Raw genomic sequence first — 26277 nt, 5'->3', positions numbered from 1 at the left:
GTAGAATCAATGGGAGGAGTCACAGGTTGGCAGTGGAAGAGAGAGTGGGAAGATTTCCAGTTCAGTTATGGCGAACTAGATTTTAAAATACCTGTAGGACTTCTAATTTTAGATGGTCTGCAGGTACTTGGATATATGAGTCTGCAACTTAAGGCAAAGGTCAGGAGAAGAGATATCGAGGAAGGAGCAGCATGGGGGTGGTAATGAGTTCAAGATTCGACTGTGGGGTATGCTGGGAGCGACTGCTGTTTACAGGGTGGCACTGGGTCCTGCTGACATTCCTCTCCCTTCCCACCTCCCTTGTACTTCTCTTACCTCTGACCATTCTGTCTCCGAATGCTTTGCAGGCTTCTCTTCCTCCTCCCCTAAAATGTGGTGGTCTCAGGTGATTTTACCACCTGGGTTCCCTATTGGGTATCCATCAAGCTTTATCTCTAGGCCAGAATTCTGAAATAAGTTTAAAACCCATGTCTCTGACCACTTTTTAAAAGAAAATAGGTAGTCAATAGTGTGGACTGACTTTCCAAGAGACCACACAAAGGGTCAGTAGCTCTCTGTCCTGTTTACTTGCATCAAGATTGGCACTGGGAATTGAACTTGGCCATTACTATTTCTTGTTTCTCTGAAGACATCGAATTTGGAGATCAGGGGTCAGAATTCAGATCTGTTAATGTGCATTATCACATACCCCACCTCCCCACCCTCCTTTTATCCTGCACATATCTTTCTCAAGGTTAACTCCCACTTTATGACCTGTGTATTGTTTTCTTTTCACTACGAAGCAAAATCAAACCAAAATGGAAATAAAAATGTAAATTTTATTGATATGGAATAAAAATAACCATATCATAAAAGAAGAAAAATAGTTTATGTGGAACCACTTCTTTAAAACAAAAATCACAACTCTTTGTGGGAAAGGAGTACTTCTGTGAACACTAATTCAATGATGAAGGAACTCTCGACTCTAAGCAAATCATGCCATGACTTACATTTTTTATGCAGAGAAGTTGGTTAAAACACAAAACTGGTATTTTGAGAAATTCACTTTAAAATGTTTTTCACATCAATTACTTAAAACCAGTTACAACAATACGATCTTCCGCTCCTACGGAGTTCGAGGGTGACCTTGGACTTCATTAGAAATGTTGAAAACAAACACTGCAGAACAACCTGTGTGGTCTAGAGAAAGGCTTCCTCAGTTAGTCTGAGGTGACTTGTTGACTGTCAGCCATATCAGGATTCACCAGCAGCTACAGTGTAGTTCTTTAGTATATTTCCACTGTGAACTTATTTCTCTGCCCTATGAGACTTTAGCGTCTTGAAATATTTCACGAAAGAGATTAAGAAAGTTCCAATTATTCCAGAAGCCACTGGTATAAATCATGCTTGTTCTTTCAGGTTTACTGTTTAGAAGTTGTAAGGTGCAGGTCATCATCTGAGTGAGCTGCACTAAGTGACTCTCAGCCCATGGCACTTGTCCTTGCATGCTCAAGAGAGCCAGGCCAAGTGTAAGTAATGCTCAGTTGTATAACAATCAGTTAGGGCTCAGGTAAACTAGGTATTTTTGTTAAGCTCAGGCTTATCAAGAGTCAGAAGGACTCTTCTCGACTTGTACATACACCTTTAGGCTCGTATAGATAGATGCATAAGATCGTAATCACTTCTGTTCACAAAGTACTTAGGACTTTAACAAGAAAAGCCACAAGTTCATGTAAATGCCTGTTTTCATACCAATTTATGAATTCAAAATTTCCTTAAAAAATAACAGATATTGTTTTTAGCACTCAGGGTTGAATGGGAGTACTGACACCACAGGAACTTATAATGGTGTCTTCCCTAGGTTTTAAATTCCTCTTACCCATTTATGACATTTTCTCCATCATATGCTAAATTCTATCCATCCTCGCATTACTATTATTACCAAAATACCTTTAAGTTATTTGTATGCATATACATATATACATTTATTAAGTTAAACTTTAGAAACTATTAATATTTTGCTGTTTTTGACCCATGAAAATAGTTTTATTACATGGTTGAACCTAATAAAATCTGAACTGTAGCTAGATGTTTATATAGACTTATATGTATGCTATAAGGTACTTTCTGGTTTACTTCAGCAGAGAGAATGAAGATCTATTAGCCAATTATTATGCAGCTTTGCAAAACTGTGCTTGCTGACTACTGGCGGATTTCATGAAAATATTTAGAGGTGTAGAATTTAGCATTTGACCAAAGAAAGTCTGTTCAAACTGGACATATTGTCTTTGTAAGTATATCATCCATCCAGTGATCTGGAACAACTTACCCTAACAGGAGGCTCATGGTCACGTCTGGAATCAGCAGGCCAAATGATAATGTACCAAAGCGTTTCAACTGGGAATTCTATGTCTGTGTGCTCATTAACATTTACATGACACAGTGCCTACCCTGAGACCCCATGCTAAGCACCAGTAGAAGAGAGGAGCCCCAAACCTTGCTTTGAGGAAACTCACCATCTTTCAAGAGCTAGAAAAATATAAATAACGAGAGGATATCCTAAATGTTTTAAGTTCCAAGCTGGGACCAAGTAAAAATGTAAAAAGAAGATGGCACTTAGGAAGCTTTAAACTGACTTCAAACACTAAAGGCAAAAAGCCTTAAATACAAATGTGTCCTGGGTTTAAATTCAGCCACTATAATAATCAAAAGTTTCCTCCTCCATGGTTCTGGGCCCAAGAAGTCCTCTATGATCCCAGAAACAGTGACTAGAGATCCTCCAGGTCAGTTAAATCCACAGCCACTTTCAAGAACATGGTGTCATCTTTAACGTAGGTGTTCTTGGCATTCTCCAAAGTGGAGTGAGCCACGAAGCGGGGACAGCCAGAGGCGATGTTCATCTCGCCATCAGGTCTTTTAAAGCTGCTGCTGTTGGGGTCAGCCTTGAAGGTCTCCATAATGTGGTTTTTTTTGCCACTCTGGTCCAAAAGCATCAGGGTCACCCTCTGCCTGAATGGCCACTGCAACAGTGAGTCAAACTCTCCTCGCATCACCACAAAGTACAGCGACAGGTGCGTCCCCTTTCCAGACCCGTCCCCATTCAGGTATGCTCTAGCGCAGAGCCGGTAGCCACACCGGCTGGTGTAGAAAGGCTGGCTGAAGATGGATACCGTGTGGCCGTCCAGCGCCTCCCTCTTCTTCATCTTGTAGTCTGTCACTTTCCAGATGAGCTTGCCATTATAGCAGGCGCCTTCTAGCAGTTTAAATCGCTCTTCATTTTTATTCAGCTGTGCTTTATGAATATTAATGTGGGCATCATGTTTGTTTGTCTCCCCTTCCAGAACAACTGCAAAGAAGAAAACAGATCTGTAGGCCTCAGAATTGTCTTTAGGTTTGCCCAAAGTGAAGTTTTGTTATCTGAAGAGAACCAATAAAATCCTGACATCCTAAAGATGAACTGAATTCAACGTCCACCAATGGACCATTTGTACGAATAATATCAACTCGGTGAATCTCATGTTTTGGCAAGAGTGGCACCAAGAAAACCCAAATGTGTCCTTTTGAAGTGAAGTTTGCCCAAGTGTAAAGACGCACTGAGCATTCAACTAGCGTATGTTAGCTTAGTGGTCTCCACAGTTTTTGAACGGAATGCTTTTAAACAGCCAAACCCGTTACTATTTCTTCGGCACAGGCGTACCTTGTTTTATTGCCCTTCACTTTATAGTGCTTTGCACACATTGTGTTTTTCACAAAGTGAAGGTTGTGACAACCTTATGTTGAGCAAGTCTATTGGTGCCATTTTTCCAGCAGCATTTGCTCACTTCGTGTCTCTGTGTCACATTTTGGTAATTCTTTCAATATTTCAAACTTTTTCACTCTATTTGTCATGGTGATCTATGATCCGTGGTCTTTGATGTTAGCAGGGCAAGACCTTTCACCAGCAAAAAGATTACGACTCACTGAAGGCTCAGATGATGGTTAGCATTTCTTAGCAATAAAGTTATTTTTAAATTAAATAAAAGTTATTTTAAATCTGAAGATTTTTTAAAATTAAGGTACATACTTTTTTTTTTAGATGCAATGCTATTGCACACTTAATAGACTACAGTATAGTATAAACATAACTTTCATACGCACTGGGAAACCAAAAAATCTGTGACTCGCTTCATTGTGATACTCACTTTATCGCAGTGGTCTGGAACTGAACCTGCACTGTCTTCGAGGTGTGCCTGTCTTTAACAGTGTTCCTGCCGCACCTCTCCCTTAGCTTTCTCATGATTTTCCACTCTTTAAAAACCATCACTCCCTGTCCTTGGACTTTCCTGGCCCTTTTCCACCCCTTGACTCTTCCAGCCCCAGCTCATGGCTGTTCATCATTTTTGCCTGATACCACAGATACCAGGCTCGACCATTCTTTGTCCTGGAAAGCTGCAACTCTCCATTTGGCCAGGTGTTTGCTTGTTTCCTGAACTCATGCAGACAAATGAGTCACCAAAAGAGAAATATAAAACATTAGACATACCTAATCTTTGATCATTGCTTTCTAGCAGGGTAATTTTCTGCTTCACTGTATCAATTGCTTCCACCAAAGTCCTCAGATCAAATTTATTTTGCTGCTGGTTAGCCATTTGTAATAACTGACGTACTTGAGCTTCTAGCCAGGCAGACTTGTCAATGTGACTGGCAAGAACCTTCAGTATAAAATGGATATTAATATTGTAGTGAATTAATACCTTAGTAATTCATTGAGATTAAAATTTTCAACACAAACATTTCACATTTCATCACTTAATGAAAACTACGCAATGAGGATTACCGAGAGATTGACCACCTCTGTCTTTCTCTTCCTCCTCCCTATCCCAGCTTCTGTTCTAAATCTCTGAACTTCAGCGGAATTTTACTCCTCCCCTGGTTTCTCTTTCCTTGGTTCTCTACTCTATCTTCATATCTCTATTCTCACGTTGTCTTTCCCTCTTGCCTTCTCCCTTCCTTCTCTTTTCAGAAGCTATTCACTTGATTCACTCCTGCGTTGCTAAAAATCAGAAAATAAGCTGGAAGTCAGCCCACCTGTTCTGGCCTGAGCACTACAGGTGGCACAGAAGTGTCCTAGGTGAGGCCTGAACTTTTGATCGCTCTTTAGATGGAAGAGATTAAATAAAACTGTGGCTCTATTTCTCCTCCACCCCTGCCTTCGCTGCCTCAACTCTGCTGATTGTGTTAGAAAAAGATCAGAATTGAGATAGTAACGTGACGTATTTTTTTCCTAAGTACATGTGTGTGTGCGTGCACGTACACACACGTATGCTGACAAAGCACGGAAACTATATGTCCTGTGTTTTCAAGGATAATCCAAATTTAAAAAATATTGCCCATACCACAGGTCTTGAAATCTTTCACTATAAATTTTATAATCACAATAAAGACATTATTCATTAGGAATTTGTTTATGGCTATTTAACATTCGTGGTTTATAAAATAATTTTTGCTCTATTTCAGTGATGTTCAAAACATTTTCTTCCCAAGGAAATTCATGGTTTCAACTTTGTTGACTACAAAATGCAGAACTATACAGATGTTTTTAATCTGAAATCAAGTGACGAATATTGGCCCAACATTAATTAAAACCTTAACTGCTATAAATTATATAAAAGTATTGTATCAATGTTAAATTTACTGACATTGCTAAATTTACTGGGATTATGTAAAAGAAGATCTTTATTCTTACAAAATACATATTGAAGTATGTAGGGGTAAAGGGCCCTAATATATGCAGCTTATTCTGAAATGAGGGGGTGGGGGTGGAGAGAGAGAGAGAGGGAGGGAGGGGGGAAAATTTTAAGGAGAAGAAGCTATTAAAAAGATAAAATTTGCATGTGTTCTAAGTTTCCTACAACCTATCCTACGTAGTTGGTTGTGAAGTGAGGGAAGGGAGAAAGAGAGGGAGGGAGAGAGAGAGAGGGAGGGAAGGAGGGAGGGAGAGAGGGAGAGAGAGAGAGAGAGAGATTGAGAGACTGAATAAGAAGCAAATAGGACAAAATATTGACAATGGGGCAGTATGGGTAGAGAACACTATCTTATTCTTGTAGTTTTTCTGTGCTTTTGAAATTATTTCCATTGAAAAAATTATAAGAAATACCCTCATTGCCAATTGGAGGCTAAATCTTGACTATGAAGAGAAAGGCCATTTCTCACCTGGATATTTGAGAGAAAGCTTCCATTTTTGCCAAACAGCTGTGCAAACTGCTTGAACTCCTTTTCGAATTTCTTTACAGTTTCTGCTAGCTGCTGGATTTTACTTTCTTTTCGTTCTAGGCTCTTATATAAGTCAGAAATCTAATAACAGGAATGTGGATGAGGTCATTTAAATGCATACATACAAATTAAAATAATCTAAATGTAGTTCTAGGAAAATAGCACAGGTAAGAGTGTTTCAAGAAAAACTATATTTCTAGGAAAACATTTACAGGTAGATTTCTCTATAATTCTAGGAAAATATTTACAGGTGCTTTGTAAAAAAAAAAAACCAAACTGATGCACAGACTTCATATCAGCCTTTTCTATACCTAACCCACAATGATGGTTCATCTAATCATGGTGACGTCATTTGACTGAATTTACTGAACTGGTTCTCTTCATTCACTCTGTAGACTCTTATCAAACAACCACGGGGTACTGATCACCATACCACATTAGATGTTATGTGCACAGTGTCAATAGTAATAGCTGAAATTTGCTGAATGTCTATCATACCCTTATATTCATTAGCTCTTTTATCCTCAAAGAACCCTATGAGTTGGGTATAAATCTCGGTCCCATTTTACAGATGAGAAGACAGAGGCAGAGAGTTTAAGTAATCTGCCCAGCATCCAGCTGAGAAGCAGTAGGCAGAACATGGTACCCTCTCAGAATTTGTGATCTACAGGAGAAAAATTGCCAAAAACCTAAGAGTGACCCCAGACAACTCTTCCCTCATCCTCGCATGCACTCAATTAGCAATACTTGCCAACTTTAACTCCTAACACACAGCGAAACAAAACAACTCTTACATCCATTTCTCATTTCATCTCATCTTGTTTCAGCACTTGTTTCGGCCTTCGTTACTTCCCACCTGGACTGCTACAACGGCTTCCTGTCTGGTCCTCTCTATCCCTCACACATGTGCCAGCAGGGAAGCCCTGTGGGAGCCGGGACTGGCATGGATCCCACAGTCCCCTGTAACCCCAGCAACTGGCCTGGCACCTGGCAGCAGTTGGCATTTGAAAAATATTTGTTAAATGAGTGAGTGCATGCATCCTCTCCCTCTCTTTAGTCTTGTTTCCCTCCCGTACACACTCCGTACAGTGTCCACAGTAATATGAAGAGACAGATCTGGTCTTGTCACCTCCCCGCAACCACAACTTGACCATCTCTAGGGGCCTTTTACAGGCCATACAGAGCCCTGCAGGCTCTGCCCCCGGCTACCTTTTCAGCCTCATGCCCTTGACATCCCATGTGTGCCCAGCCCCGTAAGACTACACAACTTCAATTTCCCATCAGGCCTTGCTCTCTCAGACTCTTCCTCCTTCATCTAGAAAGTACTACTTTCTAAGCCTCCACTCAAAGAGCACATTCTCTCAGAACTATTTCCTTGCTAGGACTACCTGCCCAGGCCACCTAAGTTCCATGACACCCCGACCACACTCTAATGTGTAATGGACCCTTATTACTCATATTGCTTTGTTGTTGTGGTGGTTATTTTCATCTTTTTTCTCCACTAAATTGCTGAGGCTACATCTCACTTATTTCTTTATTCCCAAAGCCTTGCGTAGGGCCTGGCACACAGAGGGCATCTGATACATGTTTTACGAATAAAAGCACAAATGGCTGTGACAGCCATCTGATCTCTGGCCCCAGAATCCTCTGTTCAGAGCCCGAGAGCTGGCCTTCACCTACACATCAGACAGCTCCCTGGACGGAAGCTAGCTCTCCTCTCCCCGCCCTCACCCCTAACCTGCTCCCTCCCATTCTCGTAGTGCCCGACTCAGTGCATGACAGTACCACGTTCCCTGTCATCTGAGCTTACGGCATGCCACAGCCTCTGAGTGCTTCCCGGTGCCCCGTCTCCATTCGCACCGACACAGCCTTGCTTATCCTTCACCCTCGCCACCACCTCCTCTGGCATCTTGCCTCCAACAAATACCAAAATGCTTATGTGCCAGGCACTGTGCTAAGAGCTTAAATATATTATCTCACTTAACTCTCACCACAACCCCATTTTACAAATGAGGAAATCGGGGAACAGAGAAGAGAGGTTAAGTAGCTTGCCCAAACTCACATGACTAGTGTGGAGCCAGTCCTTGAACCTAGGTGTCTGGCACCAGAGTCCTCAGTCATCAATTGCCTGCCTCTCCTACAACATTGTCTAGTTTACTGCAACATCCTTCTGCCTGGTCCTGTTGTCCTCATTCTCTTCTCTCCTTCTATCCATCTTCCACGCTCCTGCCAGCTGTCTTACTTTTTAAAACTAAGCGAACAATTAATTAACTAGCCAAATATTTTCCAATTAAAAGCCTCCATTAGCTCCCTATTACTGACCAACATTAGTTAAAATCTTTGGCCTTTAAATCCTTTCTGAAACAAGGCAGAATATGAGTGAATAAAAAAATTGAATGTACAGTGTTCAAAAACGTGTTAGCTTACATGGAAGGCTGTTGTAATCTGGATCAAACAGACCCATCTACACCATCCCTGCCTCACACTCAGGTGTGTTTCTCCACCCCAAAATCCCATTTCCTTCAACCATCAGCCTCTCTCTCGCCTCTCTGCCTTGGCACGAACTTTCTCTTTGTGGAATGTCCTCTTTCCACAACATTTTAACTGACAGATCTTCTCTTCCTTTGCGATGTAGCTTGAATGTCTTTTCCCAGCTCCCCTGGAGTAACTGGTACAACCTCTGTACACAGATATCGGGCACCCTCGTAGCACGTCCCGTGAGGCATGGCAACTTAACTGTTTATATTTTTGTGACTTCTTCAAGGTTAGAAGCTATGTCTTCCTTAACTCAGTGTCCCTAGCAACTAACATTGTACCTGACATATGGAAGATATTTCTTGAATAAATTGATGGATGGGAAGCAACTGATACAGAAAGAACTTGGGAATGGTTACTAGGCAGCATGGCATGCCTTCTGCCAAAGTTACAGTTTAATCAGTCTTTCTAATTTTCTCCAGATTCTGACCCTGGAACTCACACATCTACTTTAATCTGGAATCAGACATCATAAACTAATCTGCAGTAGAAAATTCAACTCCCTCTCTGCAAATGAATGGTTTTCTTCCCTAGGTGGGCTAGAAAAGTAGGACCCTCTGAGATGTTCTACCAAAATAATTAACTTTTATAATAATTATGCAACAGAATCAGCATTTATTGAGGTCCACTATGAATACCCCAGGGACCATGGCATGCATTTGCATACATAATTGCACTTGATAATAGCAACTCAGTGAAATAAACAGACACATAGGCATTTATCAGATTGTGAAGCTTCTCAAAGGCAGGAGTGACAAAATATATAAAACCTAGAGTGTCTACAACAGATGGTCAACTATCGTTTCATGGTAATATTGATTTAATTTAGAAACATCAAACTCCTACTAGGCACCTACCAGGTGCCAGGTAATATTAACCAAAAGGTGTGGGGATAGGCCGTAGAGAGGCAGTGTGGCATCTCTCGAATAGCACGAGACTGAGAATGGGTTTGAGATTGAATCCTGCAACTTATAATTTACAAACACATCAAAATTTCTTTGAGTTTAGTTACTTTCTCTGTTGAATGAGGGGGATGGACCCAAAAATCTCAAAGGCACCTTCCATGTCTAATGTTCTACTTATCCTATGCGTCTGCCTGGCCACTTAGAAAAACATCTACCACCAGTCAGCTTACACTGAAAGAGAGAATATAAGAATACCAACAATCGCAAATCTCAGCAATTCTGCTGCCTCCATTTATATCTGAATATTTATTTACCTGTTCTTCTAATTGGAAGTTCTTTTCTAAAACGAGAAGCATGTGGTCCCGCAAGGCTGAATGCTCGTGCTGCTGCAGCTTCCCCCGTTTATCCTCCGGTACGAAGAGAAAAGTTAAGTCAGGTTGTTGTTGAAAGGCTCCCAGAACGAGGGCGGCAGTGGGACTCTCTGCTAGAGTGGAACTTTAACAACTTTGCTTATTTATATTGAGGTGGGTTGCAGGAAAAATGGCTCCACCAGTTCCCTTTTCCTGCTTTGGGATTTTACAGTACCCATGAGACAATTTTAAACTTACAGAGACAGAGAATCAGGCTACTATCAAAATGCTCTATGCTGATTTCCTTCCTGGCCTTGGGAATACATGACCGTGGATTAAGAGTGGATAATATTACCTGTCAACTCTTCCCATATAAAACCTGTCTCCTCAGTGGGTTGGCTCCAGATCAGTTGTCAGCCTGGGTTAGTTCTCCCTCCTACCAAGCACATTTTAGGATACCTTCTATCACCGTCCTGCTGTCACTGGCCAAAGGTATGCCACCTAATTGTGATTTCAGCCCATGCAAATTTCTCACCCTCGAAATCAAATAATACATTTGCAACAATAATTGCAAAGCGCCTATATTACTAATAAAAGAAATAGCAGGGGTTCTGGGTGATCCATGGATTCTAAGCAAACATTTATATCATCAATCTCCCTTCTGTTTAGGGTTGGCTCCTGATCCAGAGTAAAACTCCCATCCTCAGCTCTGCTATTGAAGGAAGCTCTAGAATACAGCCCAGTTGGAAGTTTGGGCCTAACTCTAAAGAAGATTCCTTTCAAAGCTGGAAAGTAATTCTGTATTCCATATACTAGAAAGGTAAACCCTATCCCTCTTATAGCAAAGACGATCACTGGTTTGGTATGTGATAAATTTATGGACTCTTCCCTGTTTTTTTTTTTAAAACTTCTCATATTTTTTCAAGTAAGTTTTTAAAATAAGAGAAATATATGCTTATGTAGATACAGAATGAAAGATGTATAATGTAGTATGAAAAGTAAAAGCATGGTTCTCTCCATCACCACACCCCATTCCCTAGTCTCACCTATCAGAGTCGGTGAAGATATATATACATTTTTAATATAATGAGATCATACTATATTTAATTTTTAAAAATATGTACCTTATTCTTTTTAGCAGATGCAAGTATTTCAAAATATGAATATATAATTATATAGTCAGCACTTTAATGAAGGACTTATAATTTGTTTTTAGTTTTTTGTGGGGTTTTTTTGCTATATAAATATCTTTGTGTGCATGTGTGTATACGTGTGTAATCACTGCATACTTATGAAAGGAAATCTGTGAGATAAATTCCTAGCAGAAGTGCAAGGTCAATGTGTGGATTCATTTTTTATTTTCATAGATATAACCAAACTGCCATCAAAAAAGTTGGCTATTATAAGTTGTTTTAATCTTTGTCAATTTGATAGTGCAAATCATATTTCTGGGTATAATTTATATTTAAGTAGGAGTGAGATTTAAGTAGGAGTGTCTTTTCTTATAACTATCAGGCAATTGAATTTTTTCTAGAACTGCTCATATATTCCTTTGCCTATTTTTCTATTAAATTGAATAAGCTATTTATACGTAAAAATTCTTTGCATATTAAGAAAAATAGGCCCTTTTTTGTCTGGTCATATGATGTAGATATACCTTCAATTTGTGGTTTGCCATTTGACTTTATGGTATTTTTATAAATCATATAGAAATTTGAAATATTTACAGTTAAACTTATCAAAAGTAGCTTCTGGTTTTGTGTTTGTCATCTAAGAAAGGCCTTTTTAATTTCAAGGATAAAATAATTCACTCATCTTTTCTTCTAGTACATTTATAATTTTTTAAATAAACTTTTTATTTTGGAGTAATTTTAAATTTACATAAAATGTGAAACAATACAGAGCATTATATATTTTAATGGCTAAAACTTTGATCTATCTGGAATCTGAAAAAAAGGCTGAGGTAGAGATCAAACTTTATTTTCATTTTTTAAAATTTATGTTATACAATATATTGAAAGTTTTAAAGGTATTTAATAGGTAACATAATACATTTTAAAACATGACTTCAATTTGTTTCAAAATCTTTGGGGATAGATAGGGATACCATAAAACCAAAATTCATAATTATTGGAATTATGAATTCCAATTCCAAACTCCAGAAATTTCCAAAACTTGGTAGAGGCAGTAGAGTCAGAATTAGAAATAATCACTGTGATGGTTAATTTTAAGTATCATACTGGTTAGGCTATGGTGCCCAGTCGTTTGGTCAAAACTCATTTAGATGTTGCTATGAAGGTATTTTGTAGATGTGATTAACATTTAAATCAGTCAACTTTAAGTAAAACAGGTTATCCTCTATAACTGGGGTTGGGGGTGGGGGAGGGGGGTGGTGGCTCATCCAACCAGCTGAGGCCTTAAGAACAAAGACTGAGGTTTTCTGAAGGAGAAGCACTTCTCAAGATTACAATAGATCGATGCCAGCCTGAATATCCAGATTGCTGGCCTCGCCTGCAAATTTTAGAGTTCCCAGCCCCTACCATCGCATAAGCAAATTCCTTAAAATCTCTCTCTCTATATATATCTATCTCTCTATCTCTATCTCTGTATTTATACCTATCTCTATCTCAATATATATAACATTTGTATTTATATTCATATAAGTTATATATCTCCTGTTGGTTCTGTTTCTCTGAAGAACCCTGATGAATACAATCGCCAGTCTTAAAGTTCTCATGAGTGTCCTTTTGCATCTTGGATGGAATCAAAGAGTACAAGGAGCTCGCCTAATGAACGGAACAGTAGGATGTAGAGGGAGAAACAAAAAGGCACTCCATACCTTTACAGTACAGCCATAGTGCTTAAAAGGACAGTCTTGTTTCGCTTCAGGACACACAGCAAGGTGTTCATCGACCTGCAAAATGGACAGCTTCATGCTACAGAAATTCATCACGGATTCTCCGACTGCCTGGCGTAACTGCAGCCAGCAGGGAGCCAAGGGGGGCTTGGGAAGAAGGGTGGGAACAGAAGGAAGAGGCCATGCTAAGGCCTGGAGGAGGGAGCACTATGTTGAAAACTGAGAAGAATTCTCAGGGAAAAGGGAAGACAGAAGCATGGTTATCATGGGTGTCATGTAAGCCTTGGGCCTCTGCCTATGTGATTTTATCAGATACGCTCCATCTTGATTACTAAAATTTTGTCTTACATAAATAAAATCTACTGAGAGAAATTTTATGTAAATTACCTCAGTTCTTGAAATAATCTGCAAACACTTGTTGGGACAAGACACTGGGTACTCAGGACACAAGTTTTCCTCATGATTCTGAAACAGAGACAATGTGATGAAACAAAGCCCCCCTTGCTTCCAAAGGCTCCCTTGTACGGCCTCAGAGTGTTTATACACATGTCCCTTTGGGGATCCCTGTTATGTGGGTTGCCCTCTACAGGAAGGTATGGCCTAGTTCCAGAAAGGATTATAGGTGCCCACTTTCTTGGTATAAATGAATGCAATTTAATTCAGTTTTCCAATTATTCCAAAAGAAGGTCAGAGGGCACAGGACTCATAGCGGGACATCATCAGCATGGCTCCATCAGCACATGTAAAAGGCGCCGGGGCTCTCTGCCTACACCTGCGCACGCCCTGCCCAAGCCCCGCCCACTCCCTGCCTCTGTAGTTAGATCGCAGCATCCTGAGGGCAGACAGTATCATTACGAATTTATGACCCAGGACTAGCATCACTCCTTGCACACTCACTCAGCAGGAGCTCGAACGATATTTTTGCCAACGATAAATAGAGTCCTACCAACAAGAAAGTTTTTAGTGTTTTTGCAGAACTTCTCTCAGATAAAGTTATTCTCTAGACCTATTTCTTTCTGCACAAAAGAAATGCAGATATGTGGATCTGGTATCCCATCTGATTCACTGTGACCACTCAGGTGGAATTTAGCCCCATAAAGATGATTCCTTTCCTTTTATTTTTTTACCTGTAGATTGATTACTACCACATCCTTTTTGCAGTAAAGGCATTTTTCCTCGCGAAACTGGCAGTCTGCACTCAAATGCTCTTTCAGATCTTTCCGAAGGACTGGTTCCCGACAGTTCTCATTAGAACACTGCACAGCTTGAAATAAGCATTGCTGAAGGTGGTCCTGCAACAGATAACAACAGGCCATGGGGACGCTGACCAGGACAGCAGAAAGGGAGGGGGCTGGAAGGCCTAGCAAGGGAGGGAGGACACCGTGGGAATCCAGGAGAAAGGACCGCGAGCGTGGTCGGCCCGGAGGGCGGCCTCTGCCTGCAGTCTCTCAGTGGAGGCCACCCTCTACCTCTGCTGAGGCTGGGGTGTGGCGAGGGCTGCTTGGACATGAGCTGTGAAAGCCAACCTTGCTTGGTGGGAGTTAGGAGGACAGAGGAAGACGGGGGAAGAAGGGATTTTGCTGAGTTGATTTTAGATTATCTAGGAATGTGCTCATGTTCTCAAGTTAGTTCTTGAGTATTTTCCTTAGGCTTGCCAATGAATTTACCAGTTCTTCAAGGATATTTTTTATTTCTTTTGTGCACACTCCATCCCCACTTCCAACACCAAGTACTAATCTCTATGCAGCAGATGGTAAAAGCCGGGACAAGGGGGAAAAGTGGGAAGACAAGGAGGGCCCATCCTAAGTACACGAAGGAAGAGAAAGAGTTAAAGGAATAAAAGGGAAGGAGAAGAAGCTGTTTCAGAAGTGGTCAAGGAAAGAAGGTTGAGAAAATATAGGAGCTCAGGCCCAAGAGAAGCTGGGAAATGACAGTGTTGTAAAGTGAGGAGATGTTTTTAACCAGAATATGAGAATAATGACAGGGACAGTGTTCATTCCAGTGGTCTTCCCATTAGATATTTGTAAAAGCAGGTATATTTTAATAAAATCTTTGGATTACTGCAAGTTACTGTGATGCTGAGAAGTTAGCAAAAGCCTAATGATCTTGTCTCTTGCAAGATCCTTTAAAACAGGTTGACAAGCCCTTGGGCCAAACATGGCCTGCTGCTTGTTTTTGTCAATAAAGTTTTATTGGAGAACAACCACATACCTATTTGTTCACATATGGTCTATGGCTGCTTTTCCTCTAAAACGGAAAAGTTGAGTAGTGTAACAGTGGCTATATGGCCTGCAAAGCCTAAAATATTTACTATCTGGCTCTTGACAGAAACAGTTTGCTGACCTCTTCTCTGAAGGGAGAACAAAACGTTTTTCTATAGGAGATAAATAAAAGTGTAGCTATTTACCTTTGCCTCTGCTAGTAAGAAACAAATAACGATGACAACTAAAATCCGTATCTTATCCAAAATTCGTTGTTACCCCTCAACTCTCACCCAAATCGTCAACATTCATCAAGATTTTGTTATTTGTGAGATCCTATACCTTATCACTTTGGGTGGGGAGAACAGAGAATGAGGGAAAATACAAAAGAAAGAGATGAAAAGAAACCAGCCACGGTCCTCTAGAGGCTGATGATCTGGTCACTAAAGCTGATCAACAGTCCATTTGAGCCTCATTTCCTTTTCGGGCTTAGTGACAACTACAATCAAATTGGAAAAGAGGCCCTGCTCTAGGATTCAACTATCAAAGTGAGTGGCCAGGGACTGTCTAGGAAAACACACAAAAAATTCTGTGAACCTCCAAAGAACTCCCTGAATTAACAACAAAATCATTTACACATGTGTAAACTCAGCGCCTGGGGGTCTGGAGGTGGTGATGGATGGAGAAAAGACTGAATCACCTGAAATCCGTTCCTAAAAGGGAGGGTGAAATCTCAGCAGCCTCCAAACAATTCCCTGGAAGCTTGAGATGCCTGAGTCTTACTCGTTTATAGTGTCATCGAACCTGATATGGGCTTGACATGGCAGAACCACATTTCCAGCTTTGAATTTAACAAGCTTCCCCAGCAGGTAGGACAGCTCGTTAGAGAGGAAATCAACTCCCCTTTACTTCCCTTGCGCCTCATTTGTTTGCATCTCATACCAATGCTTCGTCTTTAAACTCCATCCAATTTCTGTTCTGATCTGTTATCTGCCTTAGATCATAAACCCTAAGCAGGCAGGGCCCATGGCAGCTGTGAAACACCCATCCCAGCACCTGCAAATGCTTTTGGGCAGTCATACCTTGGTCCCCACCCTAGGAACTCTAATCCAGCACATTCCCCCAAAATGACATTTTCTGGCTTGAGTGTTCCTTTTGCCCAGAATGTCTCATATCTTCACTTTTGTATCAATGTCCCTAACCCATAAGTTAATGTCTAGCACACATAGCACGTCCTCCATGCATTCCAGACAGCACAAACCTCTTCACTCATACCTTGGCATGCTACACTGTAACATTACTAGAGAGGAAATCTCTGAGAGCAACCCAAGGAACCTCCCCTCCCCCACGCTTAGCTCAGTAACTGTCACAAAAAGGTGTTCGATACACGTCACTGGAGAAAATGGCAAGGGCGAAATATTGTTCATAATACCAACCTGGTATCGTCCCAGAATAATCTTGGCATTACATCCAGGAGCATTTTTGCAATATACATATAAATTGAGGACTTCTCTTTTGCAGCAATTGTCTTTAAAAACCTAAAAGATAAACACGATAGGTCTCACACATTCCAAAGCTTTAGAGCAACGCGAATGACTCTATTACTAATTTGGTCTTCTCAAAAGTCAAGCGGAAACTTCCAGGCAATGGTTGGAATGGAAACACCAGATTTGCCACCACAAAAGAAAAAGCTGTTTCAGATACATCCTTCTGACAGGCCACCAAACATACAAGCCAGGTAATTCAATGCCCAGAGCAGTAGGCTGCAGCTAGGAGCATCTCGTGGTGAACTTGACCCCACATGCTCAAAGGTCAGGAGGTGGGGCTGTGACTTAGGCGATGCTTTCGGCTTCCTGTCCCAGCAGAAAGGTTTGTATTAGTCATCAGGTAGTGTCACTGAAGCTGTGCTGACTGGCTTTTTCAGCACAAACCAGGGGTTGGCAAACTTTCTCTATAAAAGGTCAGAGAGTAAATATTTCGGGCTCTGCAGGCCACATTGCGACAGTCTCTGTTGCACCTATGCAGCTCTGCCATACACAATACTTGAATGAATGAATGGGCATGGCCGTGTTCCAATAAAATATTATTTATGAACACTGAAATCTGGATTTCATATAATTTTCACATGTCACAAAACATTATGCTTACTTGGATTTCTTAGTTTAAGACTCACAGGTAGTTGGAAAAACAGTACAGAGTTCCGTGTACCCTTCTTTTGATTTCTTTCAATGATTTAAAAATATAAAAACCATTCTTAGCTCACAGGTCATAGAAAAACAGGTGGCAGGCTAGATTTGTCCCAACAAATCTCATGTTGTAGTATGCCAACCCCTGGCTTAGGGGGTGAGGCAGACGCAAGTACAGCACTATACTCTGCTAGGCATTTGCAAAACACATCATGAGAGCATAGGGAGGAGTGTGTACATCAGACAGGTGCTCAGGTTGCTTCCTGAAGGACGTGATGCTTGAATGTCCTGTATCAGAATTTAAAAAAAAGAAAACTGAGCTTAAAGGGAAGTTTTAAGGGAGAAAATCTTCAAGAACATGGGTTAGGTAAAGATTTCTTAGACACAACACTAAAAGAACAAGCGACCAAATGAACAAAAGATAAATTAGACTTCATCAAAATGAAACACTTTTGTGCTTTCAAAGGACACCATCGCGAAAATGAAAAGACTGAATGGGAGAAAACTATTTACAAATCATCTATCTGATATCCAGAATATATAAAAAAAACTCTTCTAACTCAACAATACAAGACAAATAATCCACTTAAAAAATAGGCAAGGGACTTGAATAGGCATTTTTACAGAGAAGCACACGAAAAGATGCTCAGTATCACTAATCATTAGAGAAATGCAAGTCAAAACCACAAGATACCTCTTAATACCTACTAAGAAGGCTGTAATAAAAAAGATGGACAATAACAAATTTTGGCCAGGATCTGGAGAAATTAGAACTCTCATACAATGCTGATAGGAATGTAAAATGGTGCAGCTCCTTTGGAAAATAGTCTAGCAGCTTCTTAGAATGTTAAACACAGAGTTACCGTTTGATCCACTAATTCCACTCCTAGGTACACACGTGTACATTTTAAAGGTAAATTTTATGGCATCTGAATTATATCTCGACAAGGCTACTATTAGACATAATAATAATAATAAAAGGAAGTTTCAGAGATTAACCAGATGAGAAAGAATTCCAGGAAACAGGATGTTCCATTTCTGCAAGTCACTCAGTGTCACTGGAGCTAGTGTAAGAAGTGGGTAAGGAAGAAGGGGGAGAAATGTGGGGCGTTAATAGAGACCCAAACGAGACTCTGGAACAGCGGAAGGAGTGAGGTCTGATTCGACCCTTCAGCAGAGGAATACGGACGCCCCCAGTGTCCCCCCCCCAACTCTCCTGTTCCGACCTCCATGCCCAGTCAGGACACTGGCTTCTCCATCACCTAGAGAGCTGCTAAACCAAAGCACTGATTTTCTTACCTCCTGAGATTTGATAACTTCCTTATCTACAGGGCAGAGTGGCACTGCATGTAATTCTCTGGAGAGAAAAGTAAAAATAGAGCCAGAATTAAGAGGTGATCTCAATGGCTCATCCAAGAGCAGCCCCAGCACTCCAGCCATGCTCCACCCTTTGAACTGCCCCTGCCCAGGAGGCATGTCTTTGCTCATGCTGTTCCCTCCCCCGAGAAAACAGTCCCCACACCCCAATTTCAGCACCTCTCCTGTCTGCCTGAAAAACCCCCATTCATCCTCCAGGATGCAAGTCAAATACTGAGTCCCCCAGACACGGTTAAATGCCCTCTGCCAGTTCTCCCACAGCAGTCCTTAGCTTATCACACTGTACCACAATCCATCTCCTTCACTAGACTGGAACGTTCTAGAAGGCAGAGACTGTCTCCCGTTCCATGCTGGACCTCTAGCTCTTTACTTTTGGACAATAGAGCTTAGTTTGGCAAGATGCCTGGAACGCACAGGTGCTGAATGAATAAACCCACGAATGAATGAGAATGTGTTGTAATAATCCTCTTTTCAAGCTAATCGATGTAATCAACTGATCTTCCTTACTGCTCCTTATAAGCCCCAAACACCTGGTCTCCTCCCTCAACAGGGCATGACCTAAGTTTTATAGCTGCCTGGGAGTGGACGACATCCATGGCAGCAAGGTCTCTTCCTGGGGGGTGCAACACCTCCTCTGCCTTGAGGCAAGGCAAGGTCAGTGCCACCACAGCAAAGACCCTCGGGAGACACGGGTCTTTCCCAACACACACTATGCTTCTGGGTTCGCCCTCACATGCAGGACTGGCATGGTCTGAATTTTAAGAAAAGGTGAACATTGGTAAGTGAGGGGCATAAAATGAAGATTACTCCTCACACTCTCACAGAAGGGCCCTGGTCCCCCGCCCCGCCCCCATCCCCTCACAGCCATTACAGTTGAGTGGCCACAGATGACATTCAGATCCCAGGACACCTCTGCTGGTTCCGGCCTGCGAGAGCCCGAGCTGCAGACCCTGCCAACTCACCTCAGAGACAGAATGCAGTGCTGGCAGAAGCGGTGCCCACACCCCGTCTGGTGGGGGTTGTGAAGCACTGAGTGACAGAAGGCACATTTGTAGCGCTCTTCTAATTGCTCCACAAACTGGTACTCTGTGTTGGGCTCAAAGTCCAAAGAAATGGAGTTGCCGGAATTCTGGCGGATGAAACCACAGGGAATACCTCCTTGCTCCTCAGAATAGGCCATTCTGGGGGTAGAGGGGGGGGAGGTCAGGAGAACAGAAAGAAAATTAAGTGCGCGAATACCAAAACAACTACAGCCACTGAGTGTTTCAATTATTGAATACAACCCACAAGGTCACTCTGTTGACTCTGTAACAGCAGTAACAACCTCCTGTCATTAGAGGGCTCCTGCAGGGAGGAGACCTTTGGGAGCTCAGGGGGAGGTTGGATCAGGTGACTTCTAGCAAGATTCTCTGAGACTTCGGCCCTTTGTCCATCAACTTTTTTACAGGATGTTATCCAGGCCACATGTTTGGACAAAATACAGCCAGGTGTTAACTACATTCTAAGCAAAGGTTTGTTATGGATTTTCTTCTGCTCAGTTGAGAAAATCGAAACAAATGTTTTGTTAACATTTTCAGAAGCAAGAACCTTGCACACCGATACATTTCTTGAAGTTAACAGCCAAGTCCTCATCTAATGTTGTGGCTAGGTTCTTGGAACAGCGCAAAATGATGCATAATAAAACCAATTTTACCATAGACTGATAAAAACAAGCATTAAATTCCTACGGCATTCCATCAACGTTATAAGGAAATGACATTGAACAAAAAAAGTTATTCGAGGACCTGCTGTATGTAGATAAAGCACTACTATTAACCCACATCATTTCTCACATGAACTAAATAAGGGCCCATTAAATCTGTTCCCCTCTAATCCATTCTCCACACGATAGCCAGGTGATATTTCCAAGATGGAAGTATGATTAACGGTTACCTCTTCTCATTGTTCAGTGACTTCCCAGGGAAAAGTCCATAACGCTGAGCAGACGACAAGACTGCATCCTCCCCGCCCGGCAGCATCCTGGACCCGACCCCTGCCCCTTGCTTCCTGCATTCCAGCCACGCAGGCTTTCTTTCAGGTCTTCTAATACACCATGCTCTCTCCTGCCACAGGGCCTTTGCATGAGCTGTTGCCGCTGGCTAGACTGCTTCCCCCATCCCCTTCTAGTCCCCTTCACTTAGTTAACTTACATTCATGCTTCAGATTTCATTGTAAGCTTGCTCTTCTCCCCTGGTCTAACAGTAGGAGGCCTATCCATCAGCCTGGAGAACATGTATGGCCTCCAGGGAGTGGCTAGGGGATTAGGGTGGGTGGGGGAGGGGGGTTTCACTGAATAATCCTTCTGAATTTTTGAACATGAATGTATTATGTATTTATTCAAAAATAAATATAGAAAAATAGAAACTAAATATCCACTGTTATATCTATCACAGGACCAGATTCACTTCCTCCAGAACAACACTTGATTTGAAATTGGACCTGTGTTTGTGAGATTACTTGATTTTTATCTCTGTTCCTCAACCACACACAGATTGCATCTGCTCTTGCTCACTGTTGCCTCTCCAGCTCTGAGCACTAAGCCAGGCATGGAGAACAACTCAGCTACCTGTTGAATTGATGTTATTAAATGGACTTTGAAAAACCCTCAACAGAGCAACTGTAATGAGCATTGGCCTCTAACATAGTGATTCTTAATGATTTTTGAGCAAGGACTTCCCCTGCCTTCGAAAATTTGATGAAAGCTCTAGACCTTCTCCCTGTAAAAGAGCTTACACACTTGAAGTTTGAACCTTTAGGGACCCTTTGAACCCGCCAGCAGTTCCCAGGTTCCCAGCTGCCCTGCCTCCTAGCAGGAATTATTACATTTGGCACAGTGCCAGCCAGTGTCCAGCAAATGACTAATGGATGGGAGGCCTTCTGGGGTGGTCCCTGGGGGTGATCTCCTTCCACACGACTGGGGTACAGGAAGGCTTAGCCTCAGGCTTGATTGCTTTGGCTTGCTCTTGGGGTTCCCTCATGATTCTCCTGCAGCTGACGAGGTCAACTGTGCCCAGGAGCAGCTGCGTACTTGACCTCATAGGCGGCCCCATTCAACCCTCAGCTTTCCTCAAGTCAGCAGCTGGCCTCTCTCACTGCTGCAGTGGTCTGAGTCTGGGGTGTGGCCTGGGTGACCGGAGCACAGAAAGCAACTGGCTTCCTTTAGCAAATAAAGCTTTCTCTCTGGAAGAGTCCCCCAGACAAGGGGACTTTTTTTCTCTTTTGTCCTTGGGTTTGAGAAAAAAGCCCCACCTTTTCCTCTCTGCATGTGTCTCCTGCAGAACTTCAAAGGTGGTAGGTGAGCAGTACAAGATGTAATTGTCTCCCTTGTAACATGGTTTACTCTAGAGATTTAACAAGTTTGAGTTATACAGACGAAGAGGCATGGCACTTGAGTTACACAACCCTGATAACCAAGACCCGCCTTTCTCTCAGAGAAGCGGAAGACCAATGCCAAACTGCCTTAATCTGCCCTGTGTTCTCTAATCCCAAGGGAGGTTGACAATTCATGTCCTGTGCCTCTCTAGGATTTGCTCTTGAGACCAGGTTCATGTCTGTGTCACACGGCAACTAAATTTGGATTCAGAGATATACCCTGAAGCAATGAGCTGGGTTGGCCCCCAGAGCAGCAGGATGTACGAAACTTGGCTCTTTTCCACTATTATGCTACCCTCTTTCCTAGCATAAGAATTTAACGCACTGATCTGTGTGTCTGTCCATCTTTCTCTAAAACAGTTCTCAAACATTTTGGTCTCAGGAACCCCCTTTAGATTCTTAAAAATTGAAGACCCAAGGACCCAGAAGAGCCAACAAATATCGAAGGAGTAGAACAAAATTGGAGGATTGATACTACCTGACTTTAAGACTTACTAGAAAGCTGTCGTAATTAAGACAGTATGTGGTATTGGTGAAAGAGCGGACAAGTAGATGGATGGGACAGAAGAGAGAACCCACATAAGTACAGTCAATGGACCTTTGACAAAGGAGCAAAGGAAATACAATAGAGCAAAGATAGTATTTTCACAGATGGTGTTGGAACAACTGAACCAACACGCAAAGAAACGGACCTAGACACAGATTTTATGCCCTTCACAAAAATTAACTCAAAATGGATTATAGACCTAAATGTAAAACACAGAACTATTAAACTCTTAGAAAATCACAAAGGAGATAATTCAGATACCTTTGGTTTGGCGATGACTTTTTAGATACAACAGCAAAAGCACAATCTATGAAAGAAAGCATTGATAAGCTGCGCTTCATTCAAATTAAAAATTTCTGCCCTGAGAAAGATATGGTCAAGAGAATGAGAAGATATGTCACAGATGGAGAGAAAATTTTTGCCAGCTATACATCTGATAAAGGACTATTAGCCAAAATACGTCTCACCAAAGAAGATATACAGATGGCAAATAAGCACATGAAAAGGTGCTCCACATCAGATGTCATCAGAGAAATGCAAATTAAAACAATAATGAGGTCTCACTATATACCTATTAGAAGGGCCCAAATCCAGAACACTGACAGCATCAACTACGGTGAAGATGGGGAGCAACGGGTATTCTTAGGCGTTGCTGGTAGCGATGTAACAATTCGGAAGGCAATTTGGCAGTTTCTTACAAATCCAAACATACTCTTACCATCTGATTCAGCAATCGCGCTCCTTGGTATCTACCCAAGAGAACTGGAAATGTTATGTCCACATTAAACTCTCCACATGAACGTTTATTGGAGCTTTATTCATAATTGTTAAAACTGAGAAGCAATCAAGATGTCCTCCAATAGACGAATGGATAAACTGTGGTATATCCAGACAATGGAATACTATTCAGTCTTAAAAAGAAATGAGCTATCAAGCCAAGAAAAGACATGGAGGAACCTTAAATGCACATTACTAAATGAAAGAAGCCAATCCGAAAAGGTTATATATTGTATTATGCCAACTAGATGGCATTTTGGAAAAGGCAAAACTATGGAGGCAGTAAAAAGATTAGTGGTTGACGGGTAGAAGGGTGGGAGAGATGAATAGGTGGATCACAGAGGATTTTTAGGGCAGCGAAACTACTCTGTATGATGCCATAATGACAGATACATGTCATTATACATTTGTCCAAAACCATAGAATGCAAGAATGAATCTTAATGTAAACTCTGGACTTTGTATCGAATAAAGGATACTGTTACAGTGTCACCATCAGGAAGCTTCTGTTGAACACTGTACATTCATGAAAGGAGGAGAGCAAAAATGGCAAGTGATATCTTAGTATTATCATGAAGGTCATTTTACCATGCAGATCCCCTGAAAGGGCCTCAGGGAGCCCCGGGCAATGGTGTGGCGGTAAATGTTTAACAACCTGCTTTCCTGGGGGAAAAGCTACAGTCTGTAAAACCTGCCACTTTCTGCGCCTAAATAAACCTGAGCTAAGCAGGAGCCCAAGAGCTGCCCTCCCCATCCAAGCTGCCCGGACACCCCGGGACCCTGAAGCGCACTTTGGGAACCACTGCTCTATCAGGCTGCTAGTGGGCGTGGGTCTCGTCAGTCTTTGTAGTGACAGGGCCCATCACGTGTGTGACCCTCACGGACAGTCTCCTGCTCTTGCTGAATGGCCAGCCGAGGCCCGAGGACCAGACGCCCGTCCTCCCTCTCCCTTCCACTGCGTGTCTTGCCCGGCCCTAGTCAGCACGCCTGTCATCCGCTGACCTTGCGCACGCTCTCATCCGCTGTCTTGTCCAGTGTTTGTTTTTATCTCATTAGACATTTAAAAAGTAAGCATTTTTGTTCTGCTATACAATATGGACTTTAGGTGCTTCAGGGCAGTGTTTGGTGTATAAACCGAGCTACACAGGCTCTGTCCGCTCCCTCTGAAGTTCTTCAGGCCTGTGACCCAGCTCCAAAAATGGAATCGATTCACTTTGCTCACTGACATAAAGGAGCGCCAATAATAGAACTATAAGGGCTGACATTTCTTTGTCTAACAAATACATTTCTCTAATTAATTCAACATTTGCGGCTGGTACCCTGTCATTCCCAGGCAGTTATTTAGTGGAAATGCACAAGAGTTCCATTTCTCCTTTGGGTATAACAGCTTATGTAATAGGAACAGCAAAAGAGTTCAGTGCTTGCAAATCAAAAATAAAGCCGTCGTGATGACTAGCAGAGCTTGTGAGTCTCCTTAGCGCAGTTAACAGCGCCCACTCCTGTCACTGGTGAGATGCACACCGTGGTCCTCCCGCTGAGGAATTATTAACTCAAACCAGACAGACCTGGGAGAAGCACATCTCATCCACTCCCAAGAACGCTTCTTGGTTTTCTTTTAAACACCATGTTTTCGGCCTCATAAATTGATGCATCTTTTCCCTGAGAATTTTCTGGGAACCCCAAAGGAAAGCTGTGGATGTCATGGTTGAAATTCTTTACTTACATGTTCCTCTGGATTCATTTTTGAGGAACACATAAGAAGTATGCTGAAGCAGCGTGAGTTTGGCTTTTGGTTAAAATAAAAAGGACACGTATCTAGCAGAATTCGGTCTCAGGTTTAACACAGAAAGGTGGGTCCTTGTCAGTCTGTCCACAGCCCTCCAGCCTTTTGTTTAGATTAATGACGGTCTAGAAAATTTGAGAGTGTTTAATACATTAAGTTATACTTTGTTAAGAGAGAAGACCAGGGTCTGGGTCTCCAGGGTTTTCAAGTTTTAATTCTGGTAGTTTTGGTGATTTTGAACCAAACCCCAGAGTAGAAAGGGCACAAGGCCAGAGACCTGAGCTTAATTCCTGCTCTGTCTCTCGCCACCTATGAAACCTCAGGCAAGACACCCCGACAATTCCCTGGCTTGTACATCCATGCGTGGATTCAGTGCGTACACGTCCTGGATTGGGTGCAGAGAATGCAGAGACCTATGACACCCTGTTTGTCCTTGGGGGTCTCCAAGTTGAACAGTTACTGGTGATGGTACCATAAAGAGAGATTTAACAAAGAACCCAGATGTTGGAGCCCAGATGAGGTGTAGCTAACACATCCTGAGGTGTCTGTTCATTTCACAGAGAAGACAACATCTCAGCTGGTCTTGAAGAAGGCGGAGGCATTTTCTAGATGGTGACAAAAGAATTTCCCAGAGGGTATCATAAAAGTTCTGGAATGGTTAATAATGAACTGCAGCTGAAGTGGAATTAAGGGAACATGCCAGCCATTTATTTGCCTGTCTGCTTTTCCTCTGCCCTAGTCTGCAGCATGAGGCGGGGTGAGGGTTGACCCCCACGAACTCTGTTTGCTGGGCTCCCTGGCTTCTAGCTGGACTCTCCTAATGAGAGGCACTGTCAGGAGACTGAAGGGAGGGAAGAAGGGAGAAGCCAGAATATTTCTCCCCCATCCCTGTTGTTGGGCAGCATCCCAACAGTGACTGGGTCCCCTAATCACCACCAGATGGCCCCTCTCTCCGAGCACAAGTTCCCACTAGACAGCCCAGTGTGGTACCAGCTTCTAAGCTCTGGGGACACCATCCCCTCCCATTGTCCCCTCAGCTCTAAAGGGGGTGGGCTGCTTTCTGCTCTGACTCATCTTGGAGTTGCCTCACCCTGAGTCTCTACTTGGCTTCCCAGCTT

The 26277-nt window shown here is 42.2% G+C and overlaps 1 protein-coding gene across 3 annotated transcripts; it reads right to left on the bottom strand.

Annotated features, from left to right (window-relative positions):
- Positions 1-849: 849 nt before the first annotated feature.
- TRAF5 (TNF receptor associated factor 5) lies at positions 850-19847 on the bottom strand. 3 transcript variants are annotated; one of them, XM_006907700.2, is made up of 10 exons: positions 19605-19847; positions 18565-18622; positions 16516-16617; positions 14006-14170; positions 13266-13343; positions 12861-12935; positions 9986-10078; positions 6172-6312; positions 4502-4670; positions 850-3325 (listed from the first exon to the last, which is right to left on the bottom strand). In XM_006907700.2, the coding sequence occupies exons 1-10, from the start codon at positions 19820-19822 to the stop codon at positions 2748-2750; spliced, it is 1677 nt and encodes a 558-aa protein (XP_006907762.1). In that variant the 5' UTR covers positions 19823-19847; the 3' UTR covers positions 850-2747. The 3 variants fall into 3 exon arrangements, with proteins under 3 accessions (XP_006907762.1, XP_015441767.1, XP_024899683.1); XM_015586281.2 differs by lacking the exon at positions 6172-6312; XM_025043915.1 differs by lacking the exons at positions 6172-6312; positions 9986-10078.
- Between the last annotated feature and the right edge of the window lie 6430 nt (positions 19848-26277).

The sequence above is a fragment of the Pteropus alecto genome, unplaced genomic scaffold (genome assembly GCF_000325575.1).
Source record: "Pteropus alecto unplaced genomic scaffold, ASM32557v1 scaffold101, whole genome shotgun sequence".
Taxonomy (NCBI): domain Eukaryota; kingdom Metazoa; phylum Chordata; class Mammalia; order Chiroptera; family Pteropodidae; genus Pteropus; species Pteropus alecto.
The sequence above is the reverse complement of the archived record's forward strand: the minus strand, read 5'-3'. Positions and strand labels throughout refer to the sequence as shown.

Coding starts and splice junctions, on each gene's coding strand:
- TRAF5 (XM_006907700.2), bottom strand. CDS start 19,822: ATGGCCTATTCTGAGGAGCAAGGAGGTATTCCCTGTGGTTTCATCCGC. Junction 14,171..16,515: donor TTATTCTGGGACGATACCAG/GTTGGTATTATG, acceptor TATCTGTTGCAG/GACCACCTTCAGCAATGCTT. Junction 13,344..14,005: donor TGGTAGTAATCAATCTACAG/GTAAAAAAATAA, acceptor TCTCTGTTTCAG/AATCATGAGGAAAACTTGTG.